The 21,841-nt window shown below is 35.0% G+C and overlaps 1 protein-coding gene across 8 annotated transcripts in view; it reads left to right on the top strand.

Moving 5' to 3' along the window:
- Positions 1-21,841, top strand: part of SOX6 (SRY-box transcription factor 6) — a gene marked incomplete at both ends in the record, with an annotated part of 599,473 nt that overhangs the window by 469,803 nt on the left and 107,829 nt on the right. For 4 of the 8 annotated variants that reach the window (XM_080715779.1, XM_080715780.1, XM_080715782.1 and 1 more), the window contains 2 exons: positions 7,669-7,748; positions 9,422-9,544. In XM_080715779.1, the coding sequence (XP_080571905.1) occupies positions 7,669-7,748; positions 9,422-9,544 (203 nt within the window). The remainder of the gene's footprint in view (positions 1-7,668; positions 7,749-9,421; positions 9,545-21,841) is intronic. The other 4 variants (XM_080715784.1, XM_080715786.1, XM_080715785.1 and 1 more) reach the window with 1 other exon arrangement.

Here is a 21,841-nt window from a genome sequence, read left to right as displayed (position 1 = left end):
TGCTTTGTTAGAAACACAATTTGAAAATATTTTCTCTTATTCTGAGGATTATCCATTAGCTTTCTTGATACTATCCTTTGGTACACAAAAGTTCCTAATTTTGATGAAGTCTAATTTATCTGTTTTTTCTCTTGTTTTCTATATTCTTGGTGTCATATTAATAAAACTGTTGCCAAATCCAATGTCATGAAGATTTATCATTATGTTTTCTAAAATATTTGTAGTTTTATCTACTAAATGTGCATCTTTGATCATTTTGAGTTAATGTTTGTATGTGATATGAGGTAATACCATATGCAAAATATAGAAATTGGTTATCTGCATCTCTTACAAAATATAAAATTTGGATATTCACACCTCTTGCATTTTAATCATTTGTTGGAAGGAATAACTTTTTCCTATTTGGTTGTTTTGGCACCTCGGTCAAAAATGGATTGACCACACATGTGAAGGTTTATTTCTGGCCTACTTTTCTTTACTTTGTCTATACCCCTATCCTTATTCCAGTGTCATACTGTTTTTAAAAAGAGCGTCTTTGTAGTAAATTGTGAGGAGGAGTGTGAGTCTTCCAGTTTAATTATTATTTTTCAGTATTAGGGTAGCTCTTGGGGCTCCTTGTAATTCCATATGAATCTGAAAATTGACTTTTCATTCACTGTGAAAAAGTGAAAAGGATTTTTTTATAGGGATTGCATTGAATCTGTAGATTTCTTTGAATATTATTGACATCTTAACAATGTTAAATCTTCCTATTAGTGAACACAGATGCTCCTTTTTATTTATTTGTGTTTTATTTAATCCTTTTATTAAAAACAAAAATATTTTGACACACAAAAGTTTTACGTATTTATGAGTTATCTTGTTGTGATATCTCAGCACAGATATACATTGAATAATACACAGATCAGGGAGAATATATATCTCCTCAAACATTTGTGATTTCTTACAGTAAAATTCACAAAATTTTTTCTTCTAACATTCTTGAAATATACAGTATGTTATTATAATCTATGATCACCCTTCTGTGCAACAGAATACAAAATCTAATATTTCCTATCACTTAATACCTGTTGATCAACCTTTCCAGAACCCCTCCTTTCCCTTACTCTCCCAGCTTTCAGTAACCACCATTCTACCCTCAGCTTCTATGAGAGCAAGTTATTTTTTAGATTCCATGTATTAGTGAGGTCATACAGTATCTGTCAACCTGTCTGATTGTCACAGATGACAGGATTTCATCTTTTTCTATCATTGAATAGTATTCCATTGTATAAGTGTACCACATTTTATTTATTCCTTCATCAGTTGGTGGACACTTAGCTTATTTCACATCTTGTCTTCTTTATTTCTCTTAGCAAATTTTTTTAGTTTTTGGCATGCATGTCTTTCACTTCCTTGATTAGATTTATCCCTAAGTTTTTAATTCTTTTAGATACTTTTGTAGATTAAATTTCTTTCTTCATTTCATTTTGGGTTGTTTATTGCTAGTGTATAGAAATGCAGGTAATTTTGTGTGTGAACTTCTATTTTTCAACTTTATTCAATTTGTTTATTAGCTCTAAGATCTTTCTCATGGATTTTTTTCATATGTAGGATTTTATTGCCTGCAAATAGAAATAGTTTTATCATTTTATGACTAAATTTTATTCACTTTTATATTGTTCTTGTATAATAGAACTTCTACTACAACATTGAATAGCAGCAGATAAAGTGGGTAACACTGCCTTGTTTCTGATCTTAGGGGAAAGCTTTTAGTCTCCCAACTTTTAGTATATTAGCTGTGAGGGTATATATATATATACTGGGGATGGAACCCAGTGGTATTCTACTTCCAAGTGACACCCTGAGTCCTATATTTTTATTCTTTATTTTGAAACAGGGTCTCACTGAGCTATAAAGGGCCTCGCTAAGTAGCTGAGGCTGCCTCAAAACTCAATCCTGTCTCAGCCTCCCAAATGCTGGTATTACAAACGTGCACCACCACACCAGCATAGCTGTGAGTTTTTAGCCCTTTATCATGATGAGAAATTTTCTATCTTTTTCTTGTTTTTTTTATCATGAAAGGGCATTGGGTTTTTGTTAAATGCATTGTTTTGTATCAACAGAAATGATTGTATGGTTTTTGACCCTGTGTTCTATTAATGCAGAACTTTACCTTAATTTCCTTATGTTGAAACATCCTTGCATTCCTGGGAAAATACTTTTTTATGATGAATAACACTTTTAGTGTACTATTGAGTTTGATTTGTAAATATTTTGTTGAAGATTTTACATTTGTATTTAAAAAAAAACATTGGTCTTTAATTTTATTTTCTTGTGATCAATTTTTGTGAGATAATTTTAGCTTCATAGAGAAAAGGCATTTCTTCATAAAGAAATATTCCCTACTCCTCTATTTTTTAGAAGAGTTTAAGAAAGATTGATGTTAATTCATTTTAAATATTTGCCAGAATTCATGGGGAAGCCACCCATTCTGGGACTTTTCTTTGTTGAAAGGTTTTTGATTACTGGTTTAAGATTTTACTTGTTATAGGTATGTTGGACTTTTATATTTCAGATTGTTATTTAGGTAATTTACAGGTTTCAAAAATTTTTTCCATTTTTTCTAGGTGTCTAATTGGTTGGTGCTCAATTGTTAACACTTGTTATACAATGTATACAGTGCTTATCTTGTTAGACACCATATATGTGCCAAGATATCCCCATATATGTGTAATTCCTTTTAATTTTCATAACAACTCAAAATAAGTAGTAGTATATTTACTTCATTAAAAAAATAAGAAACTAAAACTCAAAAATGTCAGTTAGCTCTAAATCCGGGCTACACTCCCAGACCTATTTTATACTTTTTTATTTTTGGAAACAGGGTCTCCTAAACCAGCGGGGCTGGCTTTGAACCAGTTCCGGCTCCCAAGCGTGGGGATTACAAGCGTGCGCCACCACACCTGGCTAGTACCCTCAGTTTTAAATCAGAGTGATAAGGTCCAAGAAGAAGATATTTTTATCTGTAGAAAATAAATTTGTTTTATGACAGTCAAGAATTATTTTAACTGTGTCTTCCTTCATATAGAAGGCTATGATGCCTTCATTGTCTCACACCTATAATTCCAGTACTTCGGAGGTTGAGACAGGAAAATCACAGGTTCAAGGCCAGTGTATGGTAACTTAGCAAGACCCCATTTTAAATAAAAAATTAAAAAAGCTGAGGATGTAGCTCAGAGGTACAACATTCCCTAGGCTCAATACCCAAGATCATATCATTGAAGCCATATAAATTGATGAGCTTTCATTAAGGCATGAGCTTTGAGGTTTTTACGTTGATTTCTTATAATGGAGATGCATTTATATAATTTCCTTTACACTCATTATTTGCCATTTGACAAGTTTTATGGATTTTCAAAGGGTCTAGATATAGTTAAGAAATAAATGAAGGAATTAAGATAGATCTACAATTCTTAGCTTTTTTAAAAGTATGCGAAATCATTCAGATTCTCTTAAAAATCCTAGAAGAAATATTTTTATCATTTTTGAATGAATAAAGAAATTTAGCAGAAATAAAGAGCAATCTATCTCAGCAATATATATTACAATCCTTTCTAGTGTTTTGATCCATTTGTCCTCAGAAAAAAATCAAGTTATTTATTTATTTATTTATTTATGGTGGTACTGGGGTTCCTGGGAGCCCTTCTACCTCTGGGCTACACTCCCAGACCTATTTTATATTTTATTTGGAAACAGGGTCTCTTAAGCCAGCGCGCTGGCTTTGAACCTGCAGGATCCTCCTATCTCTGTTTCCCACGTGTGGGGATTACAAGCATGCGCCACCATGCCTGGATATTTTTATTTTTTTTAATTCTTTTATTAGTGCATTGTAGTCATACATATTAATGGGGTACAAGATGATAGAGACATACATGCACACATCACCCCATTAGCCCTTACCCATTTCCCCACCCCATTCCCTCCCTCTTTCTTCTTCTCGTGTTTGGCTTAGTGATTGTCATTAATGTGTATGTTAAAGTGCATCATGTGCATTAAAGAATTTCTCCCTTCCCTCCTCCATCCCCTCAGTTAGGTTGCCTCTTTTGCTCATCTATAGAATCTCCTTCGTCTAGAGTTCCTCCTATGACCCATTTTTAAAATTTTACTTTTAGAGTTCTAAATGTGTCACATATTTCCTGCTAACTTTTGCTGCATTGTAAATTTCATGAAGATAAATTCAGACTTAAGATATTCACTCTAAGTACTGAAGACTTGTAACATTGTGCTTTGCTAAATAAACCCATTGAGGCAAAGCCCATGGAAAGTAGAATGTCCAAGTTTGTATCCATAGTTTTGATTCAGAATTTTCAGATTGCAGCAAGAATGGCAAAAGCTCATAAAAAGGTGGGGTCCATAGGTTGCTTAGCAATTTATCATCATCTTATGATGATACCCCATAATTTGTGAGTTAGAAATGTATTGCATATTTATCTTCTATTTTGGAGGGTGGGACATCAGATATGAGACTAGATTCTCATTTAGAGACAATTACTGATAAAAACCATGAATCTCATTTTCTAGTTCTATATTTCATTACAGTTGTCTTGGTCACTTGCCTTTCTGAAGGATGAAAGCAAATGGACAGAAGTTTTCCCATGGGATCTGTGACTCAAAAGTAAATTTATATCTGAATTACACAAAATAGTGATAGTTTTGTAGGAGGTAGTCTGAATCTTATGGATCCTGGTTCTTGGTATAAGCTTCTCTTCTCCTTTGATTACACCCTGCTATGTTTGGGTTTCATTTAAATTCCCCAGAAATTTAAGAATTTACATTCTTTCATTTAGGGACTCCTGTTGTCAAGTTGCTTTAATTACAAAGGAATGTTGCCTATTCTGACATGTGAGAATAATGTCAAGCAGAATTTCCAAAGGTTCTAAATTCTGTCTTGTATTTTTTCTGTAGTCTTCAGATGAAAAGTAAGTTGGAATATCTAGAAGTCTGGAACATTGTATTTATAGAATGGACATTATTCCTCAAACTGGTTTTGGGAGGTTGTCTTCTTGTATTGAAGGTAGCAAGGGCCAGATTAAAGTAGCTCCTAACACCAGCCTGTCCCAACAGGCTTCATCTTTCTTTGTACAAATTTAAAAAGAATAGGTTCTCACGTAAGCATTTCAAATCTAGAGGCAAGTTAAAAAAAAATTGCTGCAACATGTTGACTGATTCCTTGCCAAGTCAGCCGCTTAGAACTTTTCTTTATCAACTCTTATAAGAGAGAAAATTAGAGGGGTTAGAAGGAAACATGCACTTCTTTTATCAAAAAAATTAACTTTATGTTAACCTCAAATCCCTCCCCTTCTTAAATTTTTCTCTTCTATTTTTAATCCTTATCTCCCTCCCCTACCTCTTTTTCTCTCTCTTCTAATTATTCTCCATGTTATATACTCTGTTGTTCCAATGTACTCAATTTTAATTTTAGTATTGATACAATGATATGTTTTAGAGGAATAGCTTTCTGGAGATATATTCAGATTTGCAGATCCAAACTTGCAGAAAGGTTAAAAATGTTTAAAAAATATGCTTATCAACAGTGGAAGAAAGCTGTTTGTAGCTAGCAGGTGAGCTGGAGTACTACAGGGTGTGGCAGAGATAGTAATAAATTAACCAGCAAGCCAAAAACTATATTTAAAAAAAACAGCTATTTCATAGCATGGAAGCATGACAGCTATGAAAAAAGGAGTGCCCCAGGGAATTTTTCTAGAGTTTGATTTTTTAAAATATGTTTGACATGAAAAATGTTTTAGTACAAATAAAGCAACTGGTATTAAACTTATAGGGAGGGGGTTGTGGTTTAGAATTTGCATGAATAATGCATGATATTTAAAGAAAGAACAGCTCTAAAATGTTCTCAGAGGCAGTCCATGTTGATGGTTGGAATGGTGATTTTCCCTCCTATTTTTGAAACATCATTAATTCAGCATCGTTTTGTGACTTTTTAAAAAAAAAAAACCTGATAAGGTATCAGCCAGAGAAATATTGTTTGACTTACATTACGATATGCTTCCTTCAGATAGTTTAGTTTAAATATCAAGAAGATCCGTGGAATTATTTAAGCATAAAGTGACAGTCATTTACCAAAAAAATAATTTGGCCTAGTTATCTTTTTAAAAAGCTCATATAGTACTGCAAAATAAAATCAACCTCATGGAAGGGGAAAAACAAGATCAGATATTTTGAACATTACTCCATAGGAGATCAGCACAATATAGTGTTAGTGAATGCATTGTAGCAGCACTCCATATGCAATCAGAAGCCAATTGTTACTGGACTGTGTACAAGCACACACTGTGCTCAATGGTCTGATGAGGTATTATGGATATGATGCAAAGAGACTATGTGGATTAGAAGCTAACAATTTGTTAAAAGTGAAAGCGACTTAACATTTACGTTGGACCAGCTGAGTGGTACCTCATGTGGCCAGTGGGATGAGTTCCATGGAGCCAGGGGCACCAGGTATTAGTGTGCACCCAGAAAAAAAAAAAAAAAAGGTTTATTGCTTTCCGATTAACTACCCCTGTTACTGTGATCCTTTGTACAATGTCTCTTCATTATTACATTTAGCTTTCAGTGTGGAAAAGTTCATGCAAAATAGCATGGTTATTATAAATGTCAAAAACGTGTGGAGGAACAGCCTATTAAAATATAGCCTAGAGATAGTACGTAACACTGACTTTAAATAAGTAGTTGGAGCCAAAGTGATACCACATTAAATCACTGATATTGTGTAATTTATCCACAAATATTAATTTTTAGTTCAGTTACCACTATCACAGTGTGTTCCTCATTACCTCTTGGTTTTCCAGATCAGTTGCCACTGTCCCAGGTTTTTAGGTCACAGAAGGCACTTCTGTTATTTAGGAGTGGGCTGAAGTTAGGAACACATTAAGATATAGCACCAATCTCTGCATTTACTTGCTACGAGGCTTTTAATACCCACGTTAAATGTGTTATTTGATCAAACTGTCTCAAAGAATGTTTAATCTGTGCCTTTTGTGGGTGATTCTATACGAGGTCCCACTAGTTTGGTACTAGAGGCTAAACCAAAAATAGAGCTGCTACTTTCATTGGAATACTAAGAATGTCGCAAAATGTTGGCAAATAAGATTAGCTGCCCCCTCACCTCTGTCTTATTAAAGAGGCTGTATCTTTTAAATGTTTACTTTTTTATAAAATGAAGTTTAGAGTTATGGGCAGTCAGTAGCGGGTAATCTTTTGGACTTGAGTACTTTGCCTTGTCTACTAAGCCAAAACTTTTTGTTGTTCTAATAGAACAGCCTCAGAGCTTTCACAGTGTACTAAGTGTCAGCTTGGCTTTAAGATATTTTTTTACTCTTAAAAAATGATGTATTACAAGATCTGTAATGGAGTGAACATGCTTGAATTGCACACTTAATTTTTTTAACATCACATTCATGTTTTGCCAGTTTGCCTACCAGCTATCTGTTAACAAAAAGTTCCAAGGCAGCACTGCAAGTCTGTGCCCAACTAAGCCTTTTGTTTCTGCAGATGTTTGGGCTTAGAGCAATGTTGTAAAGCTCAAGCAATCCAAGGACCATGTTTATACTTGTCTGCTGCGATTCCCTGTGCATTGTCTAAACCTGTATGCATTGTTCTTTCCGACAGGTGATAACTACCCCGTACAGTTCATTCCATCAACAATGGCAGCTGCTGCTGCTTCTGGACTCAGCCCTTTACAGCTCCAGGTAAGTGCCAGGAAAGAAAAAATGTGGGATATGAGCCAGTGCTTTAGTGGAAAACTGCTAACCAGCTGTATGCTAAATAATGGCCTGAATGTTAAATAATTTTTAAGTGTAACCCAGAAGGATTAACACCTTATGTACTTACCATACTGCAAATAAAAAGAAAAATAGCTATTTTCATTATTTTTAAGGGAAAATGATTTTTAATGCACTGTATTCACTGTCGGGTGAGTTTATAGTTGTATAATTTTTATGTCTTGTTTTTGTTGGACATATTAGCTTTTTCCTTATCAACTTTTTATCTATGTCGCCATCATATCCAGATTAGCTTTTGAATGTAAGCATCATAACTGAGACTGACCTTTGATATTTTCTCTCTTGGAGCTCTTAGAATAAGGAGTGATTATGAAATTACTTGATAATTTTAAGTAAAATATAAACATATTGCTCCCAGATGTGTGTAGCCTCATCTTTTGAGGGTCACAAATCAGTGTGTGGTATTTTGCCAAGTTCTGGATTAGTGGTTTTCGTTTGTAAAGCTAAACTTGGGGAGAAAATTTCTCTTGGAAGTTGAATGAAAAATTCATTTGCACCTTATCTTCTTTATAGTAAAATGAGAAGTCTGGAATGGGATAAGGTATTTTTTGTACCTTTCTAATAATTCCATTGGAATGGGAAATTGACTTTAAATATTAAAATATATTTTAATGAATAAAAACAAAAAGGTAAGATTATTTAAATAATAGTCCTTTGGTATTTGAATTTTTGGAAACCAGATGATAATAACTTGAATTCCAATACAATAGAAATTTCAAGAAAGATAATTTTTATTTTTAAAATTTACTGTGATTACTTTTGAGTTTCCTTAAGTAAACTAAGAAATAGCATATACTGAAACATTTCTAATTTCTATATATTTTTTTTGATGGTACTGGGGATGGAACCCTTCACCTCTGGGTTATACTCCCAGACCTATTTTATGTTTTATTTGGAAACAGGGTCTCTTAAGCCATCAAGGCTGGCTTCGAACATGCGCGATCCTCCTGTCTCTGCCTCCCAAGTGCAGGGATTACAAGTGTGCACCACCACGCCCGGCTCTATTTCTATATTACTATTCCCTATGTGACTTAAACACAAAAACTGTGCTGCTAGACACACACACACACACACACACACACACACACACACACACACTTTAATATTATTAATTGGGCCTACAAATAAAGACTTTTTTAAATACTTGGGAAGTTTTTTCGTTAACCTTTCCCAAGAAGCATGAAGCTATTCTCCGTCACAAACTGCCTTTCAGAGTTAGAAATTCCCCATCAGAGCACCAAATGCCCTACCTCTCTTGCAATCCTACACGTTCACACTAAAATCTATAGCAGCTGGTACAAACCTACAAAGAGTCCACCCTCCTGGAAAGCCTAATCTGTTTTTCCTTTTCCTATATTTGTGCAATGGAGTATCTTTTTGAATAGAGGCAGAAATAAAGAGCCAGTACTACCATTTGATCTTAGAAGCAAATTTCTGTGGAATAGAGAGGCTGGGTCTTAACACCCCTACTTTCCAACCTTTGATGTGGACAGTACCCTGGATTTAGAAATATATGTTGTTTCATGAATTCTGATGGTGTGTTTTGTCTTTTTTTTTTTTCTGAATATGCTACTAAACAGAAGGGTCATGTTTCCCACCCACAAATTAACCCAAGGCTCAAGGGCCTAAGTGACCGTTTTGGCAGGAATTTGGACACCTTTGAACATGGTGGTGGCCACTCTTACAACCACAAACAGATTGAGGTATGAATGCTTCCATGGGTGCTTCACTGGGTGGGGGACTGGATTGTTTAGTCATATTCTAGGCTTTTTTTTTTTTTTTTTTAAAGCGGCAACCAATGTTTTAGTGGCAAACACGAAAACCTAGTCTTTCACTTTTTCTCATTTTTGAGGAGGCTCTGAGAGAAAAAGACAAAACTCAAACCAATGCCCCGGATTAAGTTGTTTATTGCTATATATATTCAGGCACTTTCTTTACAGTATGGAGTGTCTTCAAAGCAATCTTTCTTTCCCTAACTCTTAGCTTTTCATGTGTGTGGTGTTGTATGTTTAACAAATACTTAAACATATAAGAAATGTTATTTGACCATAGAATAGCCCTGTAGAGTTGATAAAACACAATTCTGCTTCTATAGATAAAACATCTGAGGTTCAGAGGGGGTAAGTGATTTAACCAGGCTGTAAAATATTCATTGATTTAGGATTACTGCCCAGGATTTCTAACTCTACCTCACTTAGGTTTCCTAATGTCGTTTTCTCAGGCTGAAGTTGAGCATCTGTGCCTAGTGGGTAGCTTTTTGCTACAGAAGCTTCTATAATATTCTTTTAATATTTAACTTTGCAATAAAGCTCTCTATTGTTTTTGTGGGATATTTTTACTCTCTGGGAGTAAAATGGTGTATTATGGCTCTCTTGAAAACCAAGTCCTTTTCTGCTTACTCCAATTTCATACTTAATTCCTGTCCTGTATCACTGGAGTCCCTTTCTGAGACTATAAGATATTGGAGGGTTGCCAGCTTTTTGTTGAAATAAGAAATAAACAAAAAAAATGGAGACAACTATCTCAAACTGAAACATACTTTAATTTTCTGGGTGAGATCTAACATCGAATTTTACATGCTAATCCAAGATGGGAAACTTAATCCCAAAAAGGAAATAATTATAGCTAACAAGATTGTATATTCAGCTTCTATTGGCTCTGCCAGTTTATACATAGCAAGCACTATGTAATCAATAAAGGAGCCTTTGACATTATGCTTTTTTATTGTTTTCAAATCTGCCTTTCTGGAAAATGATAGAGATCATTCCCAAGAAAGAACAGGACAAGATCAAAGGCCACCTTAGGAGTAGCCTAAGGAAGAGATCCAGAGCTGATTGCCTGCTTCTCTTTTTCCTTTCACTTTGATATAAGAGGTAGACTGGGGGTTTCCACTTAGACATGACTGGACATGTGCTGCAGTATCTGTTGGCTTCTCTACAGCCAGGAGAAATTTTGTTTTAAAGCTTTCTCTTGGCTATAGAAAGGGTGCTATACTTCTGGGTATTTTGAGAATCTACTACACCTAGAAGAGATACAGAGAGATAACTGGACATCAGGAAAAACTCTTCCGTGCTGTGATAGCAAGTGAGCTTATCCACTCAAGACAGTTTGAGGAGCTTCATGTGCTCAGAAGATTACGAAAGCAGGTGATATTGGCTCAAACTCAAGACTTTCTCTCTTCGACTTTTATTCTGTGTCAAAGTATTGTGCTCTATCCCATCATCCTCTCCTTAGCCACGTTTCTACCTGATCTCTTTTTTTTTCTTTTTTTTTTTTTGCCTAATTTTTCCCTTAGTTGGTCTGTTCCTGTCTTCATAACCACTGACCCCTGATGTGTCAAATCTGGTTTCTGGTAGGTTTTTGAACCCACGATGCTATTCATGCAAGTGCCAGGGTTGTGTAGTTCAGGGGCAGTGCTCACGAGGAAGCTCAGCAGATGCCATATGCCTCTTGCTTTAATTAGTCTACACAGGGAACCCATTAATGTAAGAGGCTGTACAGTTTCGCAGTTTAACTCTGATTAGTTTGAGAGTTTCCTGGTTTTTTGTTTATTTTGCTTTGTTTTCTTGTCTCCATTTTTTGTACATTTTCTTGCATGCCAGAAAACTGTTTGCTTACATGGTACACTGTTAGGAAAAGGATGACCTTGTTGGAAAATCAGATTTCCCCAACTTTCCTGATAGGAGTGTGGCATGTTTACTGGGACATCCATGGCCATCACAGTGGATGCCTGTGCAAGTTGCTAGATAGTAACATTTTAAATGAGCAAAGATAGAAGGACATTTTAATAATATATTGCTTTATTGCTATTGAAATGTTTCTTTTCTAGCTAGGGTTTTCTCCCTTGACAAGATAAAATGTCAGAGCTCTGTCAACAATCACGATCATGATAAAATATTGATACTAAGAAAATATTATAATTATGTTAACTGGTTTTACTTATAAAGAGAAATTATTAGGAGGAATGCCTCACAAAATATTACCCCCACATACACACACATTGCTCAGAACTGGCCTTTTCTATCTAATGTTATAGTGACTTTATCTTTCAAAGATTGTCGTTTCTGATGTTAAAAAGCTTAGATATATCTTAGCATTTATAGTTATCCCCTAGAAACCTGAAATTTTATATCAAGTAAAGATAAAAATGGAAAGACTCTCCTTACATTAGCATATTTGTGTTTTCTTTCTTTAAAATAGGGAAGACACATAGCCAGGTGTGGTGGCACATGCTTATAATCTCAGCATTTGGGAGGCTGAGACAGGGGGATTGAGGTTTCAGGACAGCCTCAGCTACTTAGTGAGGCCCTCTGCACTCAGTGAGACCATTTTAAAATACGGAATAAAAAATAGGGCTGGGAGTATATCTCAGAGGTAGAATGCCCCTGGGTTCCACCCCCAGTACCACACACACACACACAAAAAGAAATAAGGAAGACACAGAAAAAAAAACAACAACAACAACATTTTTTTAACTCCTGTGCTGATCTGAGGCATGGTTTTCTCTGCCTCAAGGGCACAATATTAGAGAGAGAAGGCCAAAGAATGCTATTTTGGATAGAACAGTTCAGCAGATGGAGGCATAAATACTCATATATCTGAAGGTTGAGGGACTTAAGCCATTAATTTTGATAATGTACTTAACCCTGGGAACAATCAGAAACTAACTCTAAGGTTACAATGCTTTGACCTTTAGAGAACAGAGGGTACTTGCTACAGTAAACAATATATTATATTGCTGCTTATTCTATTTCTCTCACCCTTATAAATTTCAAGACCACTTGCCATTTGCTTTCCTCGGGTATGTTAGCATTGGTCCTTAAGTAAGTCAAAAAGAATGCTAAGGAAAAGGGACCAATATAATGAGACAGTCATGCAAATATGGCCTTTAAGTAGCTATGATGTTATATAGTTTCTGAAGAAATACTGTCTCAGGAACTAAGCTCAGAATGACTGCTTTAATGGAAAAGTGATTTCGGTGTATTGACTCATTTTATGTGGTTACTTTCAATATGATAGATCCATAATTTTGTTTTGTTTTATTTTTAATTGGGAGTAATGTCTCATAGTTGTAGCTAATATCAAACACAATCTGGCACCATATGCAAAGTGATACACCTGTCTTCTGCCTTCTTATTAAATGATGCATGCGTCTCTTTAGCAAATACAGCAGTTAAATATCACACAGCTTAAGAATTTCTAATTAAAATATCTCCACATGTCAGCATATTGGTAATGTATTATTTTAATCCATTTATTTTGTTTATGAAACAGTGACATATGTTTAGATTGTGAAATATATGAGCCTTAAAAATCAGTTTATTGAAGAAAATTAATTCCTGCTATACTGCCTGGGTAATGTGTTCACTCACCCAGTCATTCACTGGAGGTACTGCCAGTCTTAATGTTGGGTAGACACACCAGTTTCATCCACCTAACATTCTTACAAACATAACCTTTCTTTTTCTTATCTCCAAATGATAGGATTTTTCTTTATTTACCTTTTCCCCTTATTAATTCAAACCTGTTTCCCCCAAATACTTTTTGTGGCTCCTTTAAAAATTCAATGAAGAATGGGACTGAATATTTGTATAAGAGATTCTGAAAGACCAATCAAAATTAAAACAACCTAGTTACCTTTTCAAAGTTAGACATAGTAATTTGTTTGTCAGCAGGGAGATGTTTGGGTCAGCCCTGAGATAAAGTGACTGTCAGCAGTTATTCCTCCTAGACAAGTAATTTCACTCAATGTATTACTGACAGATTGCTCACTTCTCTGAATCACCAGAGAAAACAAACTTAATATTGTTACAGGCAGAGTTTCTGTCTTCATTAGCTCCAGAGAATGATTTTTATCGAACATTCAAAGCCCACCAAGCTTTAGTTGTAACATATTTTAACAGACTAGTTTCTATAATGATAGGAGGGATGGTAGCCCAAATGAGGGCATTACGTGTGTAAACTAAAAATATCACTATAAATATACTTTTTCTTTTACTTAATGGGCCATCTTAGGTTGTTTAGGGGATTTTTGAGAAAAGAAGTATAATTATAACCTTAAAGCACTAAGAAAACCTATCAGCCATAAGTTGTAAGTTATTCTTAAAAGGACAATATCTTGCCAAGTTTTCAAAGATGGAGAACAATTGAAGTTTTGTAAAAGTACATATAAGGACATATTTTATTTAAATTATATTGTCAGTTTTTCTGTTGCAAATTGAAAATGAAGAAGCGTCCATCCACGTGGATGATGCTCTATTTCTATTTCAGTTCTAGCTTGCATCTTTATGATATTGTGTTCTGATGCTCTGGGCTGGCTTGTACCCTACCTTCTTATTTGCAATTATAAACATGCCGTAGTGCTGTGGGGGAACATAAAGGTGAGTTCGTTTTGCTAGGCACACTTGGGAGGTTGTGATTTCTGAGAGAGAAAAGAGTTGAATAAAGAATTGATTAGAGTGACCTATTACTGGCTACTGAAAGGAGAAAGAGGAAGGCACTGATTCCAAGCTTGTTTGGAGGATACCAACCATAGGGCTGCGCTTTGAGGGGAAAGGCTGGCTTTCTTTTCTTAATCAGTCTTCACTCACCCCCTCTGACTCTTCTTGACTGGAGAACCATTACAGTTAGGGTGAATGCAACAAGCTTCACTTACGAAATCAGAACCCCAAGCTAGAGTTTCTGCTATTGCTTACTTGCTATTTAGTCTCACACTGTTTTACAAATAACTTTTATTTTAGAGTTTTTCATTGTAAAACAGCTATCATGTATCTTCTCAGGGTCATTGTAAATAGCAAATAGGATAATAGGGCATGTATTAGATTTCCACAAATGTCAGCCGAACTATTATTAGAACAGAATTAAAAAAAAAACTTTCCAATATGCTAATAAGTGCTTCTGAGGGGCAAATTTAATATATTACAGTGTATGTCATGTAACTGGAAAACTTTTTATTTTCATTGTGAAATCCCCAATGTTGCATGGCATAGTATTTGGTAAAATGAATTAATGAGTTTTGTCTTTGGTGTTCATCTGGGACCCAAACTTTATTGAAAACTTTTCTTTTTTAAACCATTTGAGCTCCATAAGAGGTATTATTTCATATAAACAACTCTTCATATAAGCTTTTCACTTCTACATAAGGTTTACAGTTAGGGTGAATGCAATAAGCTTTGCTTACGGAATCAGAACCCCAAGTTAGAGTTTCTGCTATTGCTTACTTGCTATTTAGTCTCACACTGTTTTACAAATAACTTTTATTTTAGAGTTTTTCATTGTAAAACAGCTATCATGTATCTTCTCAGGGTCATTGTAAATAGCAAATAGGATAATAGGGCATGTATTAGATTTCCACAGTTCCAAGTGAATCCTGATGGATACTAAAGTTGCAAGTTCCAAGTGAATCCTGATGGATACTAAAGAAATAGAGCCAGGTTAAAGAAAGATGCAAAATATGAAGACAATTCCTAGTTCTTGGAAATTGTACTTGTTGTAGTCAACAAAACAGAAATGTATAATCATCTGTAAATATTGAGTAAACTGGATTTTCTTTTGGAAGTTTGATTTCCACTTGGTTTTAATGTGGTATCTAGAAGTTGGCTCATCTTGCCGTGTTTATGTTATTCAGTTAGTGGGATATTCTGTTCTATTCACAGTGAAGTTTCAGTAGGAGCTCAGGACCCTGGAATTACAAAACTTGTGCAATTCTCTCTTAATGTAAAATTTCCACCAGTATTCATTTAGCTCCAGCCCACTAATAAATCCACTCAACAAGAATCCCTCATATATAAATAAGGTCATTCCTTTGTTATTTGTGGATTCATTATCTGTGAGTTCAACCATCCATGGATCAAAAATATTTAGAAGACAAATTTACATGTATACTGAACCTATATGGACTATTTTTCTCATCATAATTCCCTAAACAATACAGTATAACAGTGACTTGCATAGCATTTACATTGTATTAGATATTATAAATAATCTATAGATGATTTAAAGTATACAGGATATGCATAAGTTGTATACAAATACCATGCAGTCTGTAAAAGGAACTTGAATCCCTATAGACTTTAATATCTATGAGGAAGTCCTAGACACAATTCCTCATGGATACCAGGAAACCACTTTACTTGTATTTAAATAGACTACTTATAAAATGTAGTGATTCCCTAAATAATAATAATTCTGTTCCTGTTTTACCAAATGAAGTTTAAAGTATTTTAATTGATAATATGTATCATATATCTGTTAGTGTATGTGTTGTAGTGAACTCTCTTAAATTTCAGAGAGATGGTATGACTAAGGGTATATTAAAAAGTAAGAAATCAAACTATTCTAGAGTTTTAGAAGATGCTTTACTCAATGATAGAATAAGTCAGGATATTCATATTCATCTTGCCATTCTATATTATAAGGATTAGGATAATAACTAGATTCTTTTACATATCTCCCAAGCTAAATGGAAATAATTAAGGATTATGTTCTCAATTAAATGTAAATACAAACTAAACATCTATGGCACTCTATACTGAATGCTATGTGGATAAAAGCATCATTGAATGTTCCCTTTTCTCATTCATCTTTATAACTGATGACAATACTAGTCGTCTTGCATTATATCAAGAAGAATTAGTTTAATACACTTTCTCACAGTTTCATAAACACAATTTCTCTTATATTTATAATAATTTAATTCACATTTAGCCAAGCATTTTTATTTTTATTTAACAGACTAAGATATTCAAGCTAAATAAAATCTAATAAATTTCCCAATATCTCCACCCTCCTGGTTTTTGAGAAAGCAAAGATTTAAGCTCAGATTCTTAATTCCCAATAACCTACATTAAGATTTAATTCAATTTTTTCTTTTTCTTTTTCTTTTTACGTGGATTATATTAAAAATGGCATATATTCAGACCGTGTTTGGTGCCTTTCGCTCCTACTTCTCCTTCCTCCCCTCAGCAATAAGTGTCCAGGTTGACCATGCTATATTCATACTTTTACACATATTCCAATGTAGCTCCTCCATTCACCAATCTCAGCTCCTCTATTAAGCAATCTCAAAGATTTAATTCTTATTGTGTGTTTCTCTTGTAACCAATCTTTGATGTTATAATATCTAAATTAAACTAGACTGAGATTCTTGGCACCTTGTTAATTATTTCTCTATAGCTATAGATCTTGATTAATATGAAGTAAAACAAGTAAATAAGAGGTCGATATGTCTGAGAAACTCAACCTTTAAAATATATCCATTTGTTTGACTATTTCAAACCCTACAAAGTATAAGTATACAGTACTTATTTTAAGAAAGTTTAAGTGTACTTTTCACCTAGAAATTCCACTTTGGAAATGTCTAACAAGCTTTTGCTCTTTACTCACCTGCTTATTTAAAGAAAGGATGGAATATTTCAGACCTATAAAGTTCATTTTACTTCTTTTTTTTTTTGTGGTACTGGGGTTCCTGGAAGCCCTTCTACCTCCGGGCTACACTCCCAGACCTATTTTATATTTCTGAAACAGGGTCTCTTACGCCAGCGCGGCTGGCTTCGAACCTGCACGATCCTCCTGTCTCCGCCTCCCAAGCGTGGGGATTACAAGCGTGCGCCACCACGCCCGGCCTTCATTTTACTTCTAAACACACGTTATTTTTAAATGCGACTGTTAAAATAGCATAACACTATTGTATCATAAAAGTTATTTCAAAATGTGTGTGTGTGTGTGTGTGTGTGTGTGTGTGTGTGTGTGTGTTACTGAGGATTAAACCCAGGAGCATTCTAGCATTCTATCTCTGAGCTACATTCCTATCCCTTTTTAATTTTTATTTAACACTCTGTGTGATACTATATTGCTAGATACATGTCATTCTACTTTGTCTCCATGCATAGAATGTACACCAAGAGTAAACCCTAATGTGAACTGTGAACTTTGTTTGATGATGATATACCAATGTAAGCTCATCAATTGTTTCAAGAATAACACTGATAGAGGATGATAATAATAAAGGAAACTCTGCATGTATAGAGCAAAAGGCATATGGAAAATTGCCGTACTTTCTTAATTTTGCAGTGAATTAAAACTATGATAAAAATAGTCCTTTTTATAAAAGAAGCTTGTAAACAAATCTAAACATAATGATGTTAATGATTCAATTACTCAACAATGTTTACTTAGTAACTGGTACTGTTCTAGACAGTGGTCCCCAACTGGGGGCAGTTTTCCCCTCCAAGGGTATTATTTACAAGGTCTGTAGACATTTCTTTTAATCATTCTGATTGAAGGGGTTGAAGGGGATTAACACTGGCATCTAGTGGATAGAGGCCAGGTAGGTGCTGCTGAACCTTCTGAAGTACATTGAACAGCCACCCACAGCAAAGGATTACCCAATCTAATATGTCAGTAGTGCTGGGGTTAAGAAAACCTCTTGTAAATACCAGGGAGGTATCAATGAATACAACTAAGCTCCTGCTCTCATAGAGTTTACATTCTAGTGAGGCAAAGAGGAAGTAAATAAAGGAATATACAATAAAGAATTGGAAATGAAAATCTTACTCATCTTAACAGAACTACCCTTGCCTATCTACCTATCCACTTGAATTCTAATACACAGATTTTTAAAAATTAAGACCACTTAATTGTTTATCCTCGGTGTTTTTGCTTCTCTTTGATCCTCAAAACTAAAGCTCGTGTTCTAGCCTGTGCCTCCTGACTAGAATGGGCTGGGGATCAAACCCAGTGGCTCATGCAGGCTAGATAAGTATACTTCCACTGACAGCTATACCCCTAGCCCTTGGGTTTTCAATAACAAAAAAATCATTTTTTATTTTCATAGTGTACAAGCCTATCTTTCAGACTGAAGTAAATATAAATTTGGTGAGGACCTGGGAGCTGTTCATTAGTTTTTATAGGATGCTGTTTCCTGAGATCCCATAGGAAGAATGGAATCATTCTTGGCAGAGAACCTATACTTGATGTGTAAATTGGATATTACAAAGGAGGCTTAAAGAAATTCTTTCTAGAACAAAACAAAACTAGATAGAAGAGTAGTGTGAATATTATATATGTATATTTATGCACATGTATAGACATAAATCATTTATATTTAGCTTTTATAATATTTTCTAATGTTTCACTATTATAACCATATTTTGAGAGAAGAAATAGAAGCTCAGATGAATTAAGTGACTTGGATCAGATCACTAGATTACTTATCTAGTAAACAAAATAGGACCATAATAGATGGTTTTAGTGTATTTTAAATTTTATTTCTCAACAAATTCTTTGCATTAAATTTTACACACTCATTTAGAAAATTTCTTCTTTAACTTTTTCCCCTGTTATGGAAAATTTAAGAGAATTCAAGGTACTTTAATTAAATTATAAAATTGGAAAATTTCAAAGTCAAGAAGGCATTTTAGGATCTCAAAAAGGTTATTCATTTTTTTTTTTTTTTCAAATTTCTGGCTGTCTAGAAGAGACTTCAGGCCTGATAAAACTTATCAGGATAAGAACCACTGCAAGGAAGATGGTTTTGTCATGTTCTCTAACTTTCCTTGGGGAACAGTGCTGAGGATGCATTTGTCAAGTGCTGAAGCACTGTTCTTTGGAGAGTTTCTGCGGCTGTCTTACAGTTTCTAAGTTTTGATGAGTCTCCTACAGTAGCTGGGGATTGTGTCCTTGGCCCTCCCAGCCTGTGCAGCCCTCTGAGCATGTTCAGCAGGTTGCATGCCAGCAGAGGAAGCAGATGTTCGACCATACTGGAATGGAGCGCCTGCTGCATCAGGAGCTGGGTATTCCTCTTGACATCTGGACGTTGCTGGGTCGGGATGCCTGCCTCGGGCCAGGAGGCTGCGGGAACTGCGGGGCAGAGAGCACAGAGTCTTTGCTGCTCTTTAAGCGATTAGTGCACTGAAGCAGCAATAATGTTGAATTATCGCTTGGCTGCTTTCTTCTCAGGAATCTTGGGACAAGAGGAGAGTCAGGAAGGAGTATTTACAGTAAAATCATGTTCAGAGAGACAAGACTAATTATAGAGTATTAAAAAGCTTTATTTTAAATGATTTAACTTATAAATAGCTCTGAACAGTGTAGGAAACTTTTTAGAACCACAAACCTAGCAGCTGAGTGTAACTTTTCTAATCGAAAGTATCTAGTATAAGCGCATGCTTTCAGTAAGTGTCCAGTGTTAGGGTTGGGTCAAGTTGTGCTATAGAGCCTGATTAAAAACAGAAAATACACTACTACTTGAGGTTCTGGGAAAAAATTGCTCTAACTTCAGTGGAAATAAAACTTTTTAGATAAGAAATTGACTGAATTCTCTACTGACTTGCAGTATTTCACTATATCACGCCAAAAACTGGTTATTTGCTATTCAAAGTTGGAGCCATCTGCTATGGCAGTTTCCTTTATGATACATGTTATTTAAGCACAATGGATATGGAAATGGGTCGTTTAAGATGTATTTTGTGATAAACAGTTGCCACATTATGTTGCTTTGCCTCTTCTAATTTTTCATTAGTGAGACCTCTGTGTTGCAAGCAGCCTCCTTATAAACAGATGATGGTCATGTGTGCTCACAGGAATATATCAGAGGAACACTATGCTGCTCTTTTAACCTCTCCTAGTCTGAGGGGTTATATTTAATTAACGCTGGTGAGAGGCTGACCTGAGAGGCTGGGGAAAGTTTCTGAGCCATGTTTTCCAAGCTCTGCTCTAGTCAGCTGGGAGAGAAATTAAAAAAAAGAAAGGAGAGTATGGTTTTCTGAAATTCCCTCTAACTAAGCTGTATTTCAACGGGCCATTTAATGCTCAAATGGACAAAGGTATTACTTCAGTCACTGAATTGTATCAAACTCTTTCTCAGAGGCCCAGTTTAAAAACTCTATAGGAAAAGTGGTTTAGCAGCATATTCCCAGCAGATCATCACACAGTCTGCCGGAAGAATATTCAAATAAATAAAAATAATATTTTAAAATAAAGGAGAAATACTCACCATCACTGAATGGAATGGCATGTCCTCACTACGCTGAGGTTGCCTTCCACAGTTTGGGATCTCCTTAGCCCACAGCTCACAGCAAAAAGATTAAAAAAAAAAAAGACTCTTGCTAAGCTGCTCAAGATGTGTGCCTCATATCCAAAAATGTGTTTTTTTTCCCCGAATCCTCAGGGATGGTCCCTGGATAATGGATAGTTGTGTCATTGGCTCAGGCATAGGCAACAGGGAAAGCATGATCCTGAGAGCAGAGAGAGAAGTTTATTGCGATAGGAGAGGCCTATATGTGACTGATTTGGATGGCAGTGCTCCAAATTTCCATCTATTTGACAATGGCTTGAAAAAGAGGCATTTCTAATTTAGAACAAAATCTGACAGTATGATCCTACTTTTGCATCTACCTCTGCCTACATTTCCTGATTATGACACATAATCACCAATTACAGACATACTTTACTCAAACAGAAAGATGACCGCATAGTCATCAGGTGATCTGTGCCTACTTATTGAAACAACCCTTTGTCTAGCAGCTGGCAGGCTTTCTTAACAAGTTTCCTATGTATTAATGAATGGCTGGGAAATTTCGAGAAAGCAGTATTTCTTAGGTACACAAAACCTCTGCACTTAATTTCCTCTGAACCTCAGTCTTCTCATCTGGGAACTGGGGACAATAGCTTCCATTGGGTTATTATGAGGATTAAATGAGGTTCTATAAGCATAATGCCTGCTGTATAGTAGATGCTCAATAAATATCATCTACTTTCATATCATTATGCTCGTATCTCTTATTTTCTTATTCTTTTGCTTATTTAACACATTTTAAAATCATGCGCTATGCACTTTAAGTACTCTGTTAAGCAAACAAAGCAAGTTTCTGTTATTATATTATAGTCCAGAGAGAAAGTCAATTAAAAGAAAAACACTTCAAAATAATAGTAATAAATAAGCTGTTCATTTGATGTATTTATATATACATATATTATAAACACAAATTATGTATATAGTT

The sequence above is a fragment of the Muscardinus avellanarius genome (assembly GCF_963383645.1).
Source record: "Muscardinus avellanarius genome assembly, chromosome: 1".
In the NCBI taxonomy this organism is placed as follows: domain Eukaryota; kingdom Metazoa; phylum Chordata; class Mammalia; order Rodentia; family Gliridae; genus Muscardinus; species Muscardinus avellanarius.
This window is presented reverse-complemented; position numbering and strand designations above follow the sequence as displayed.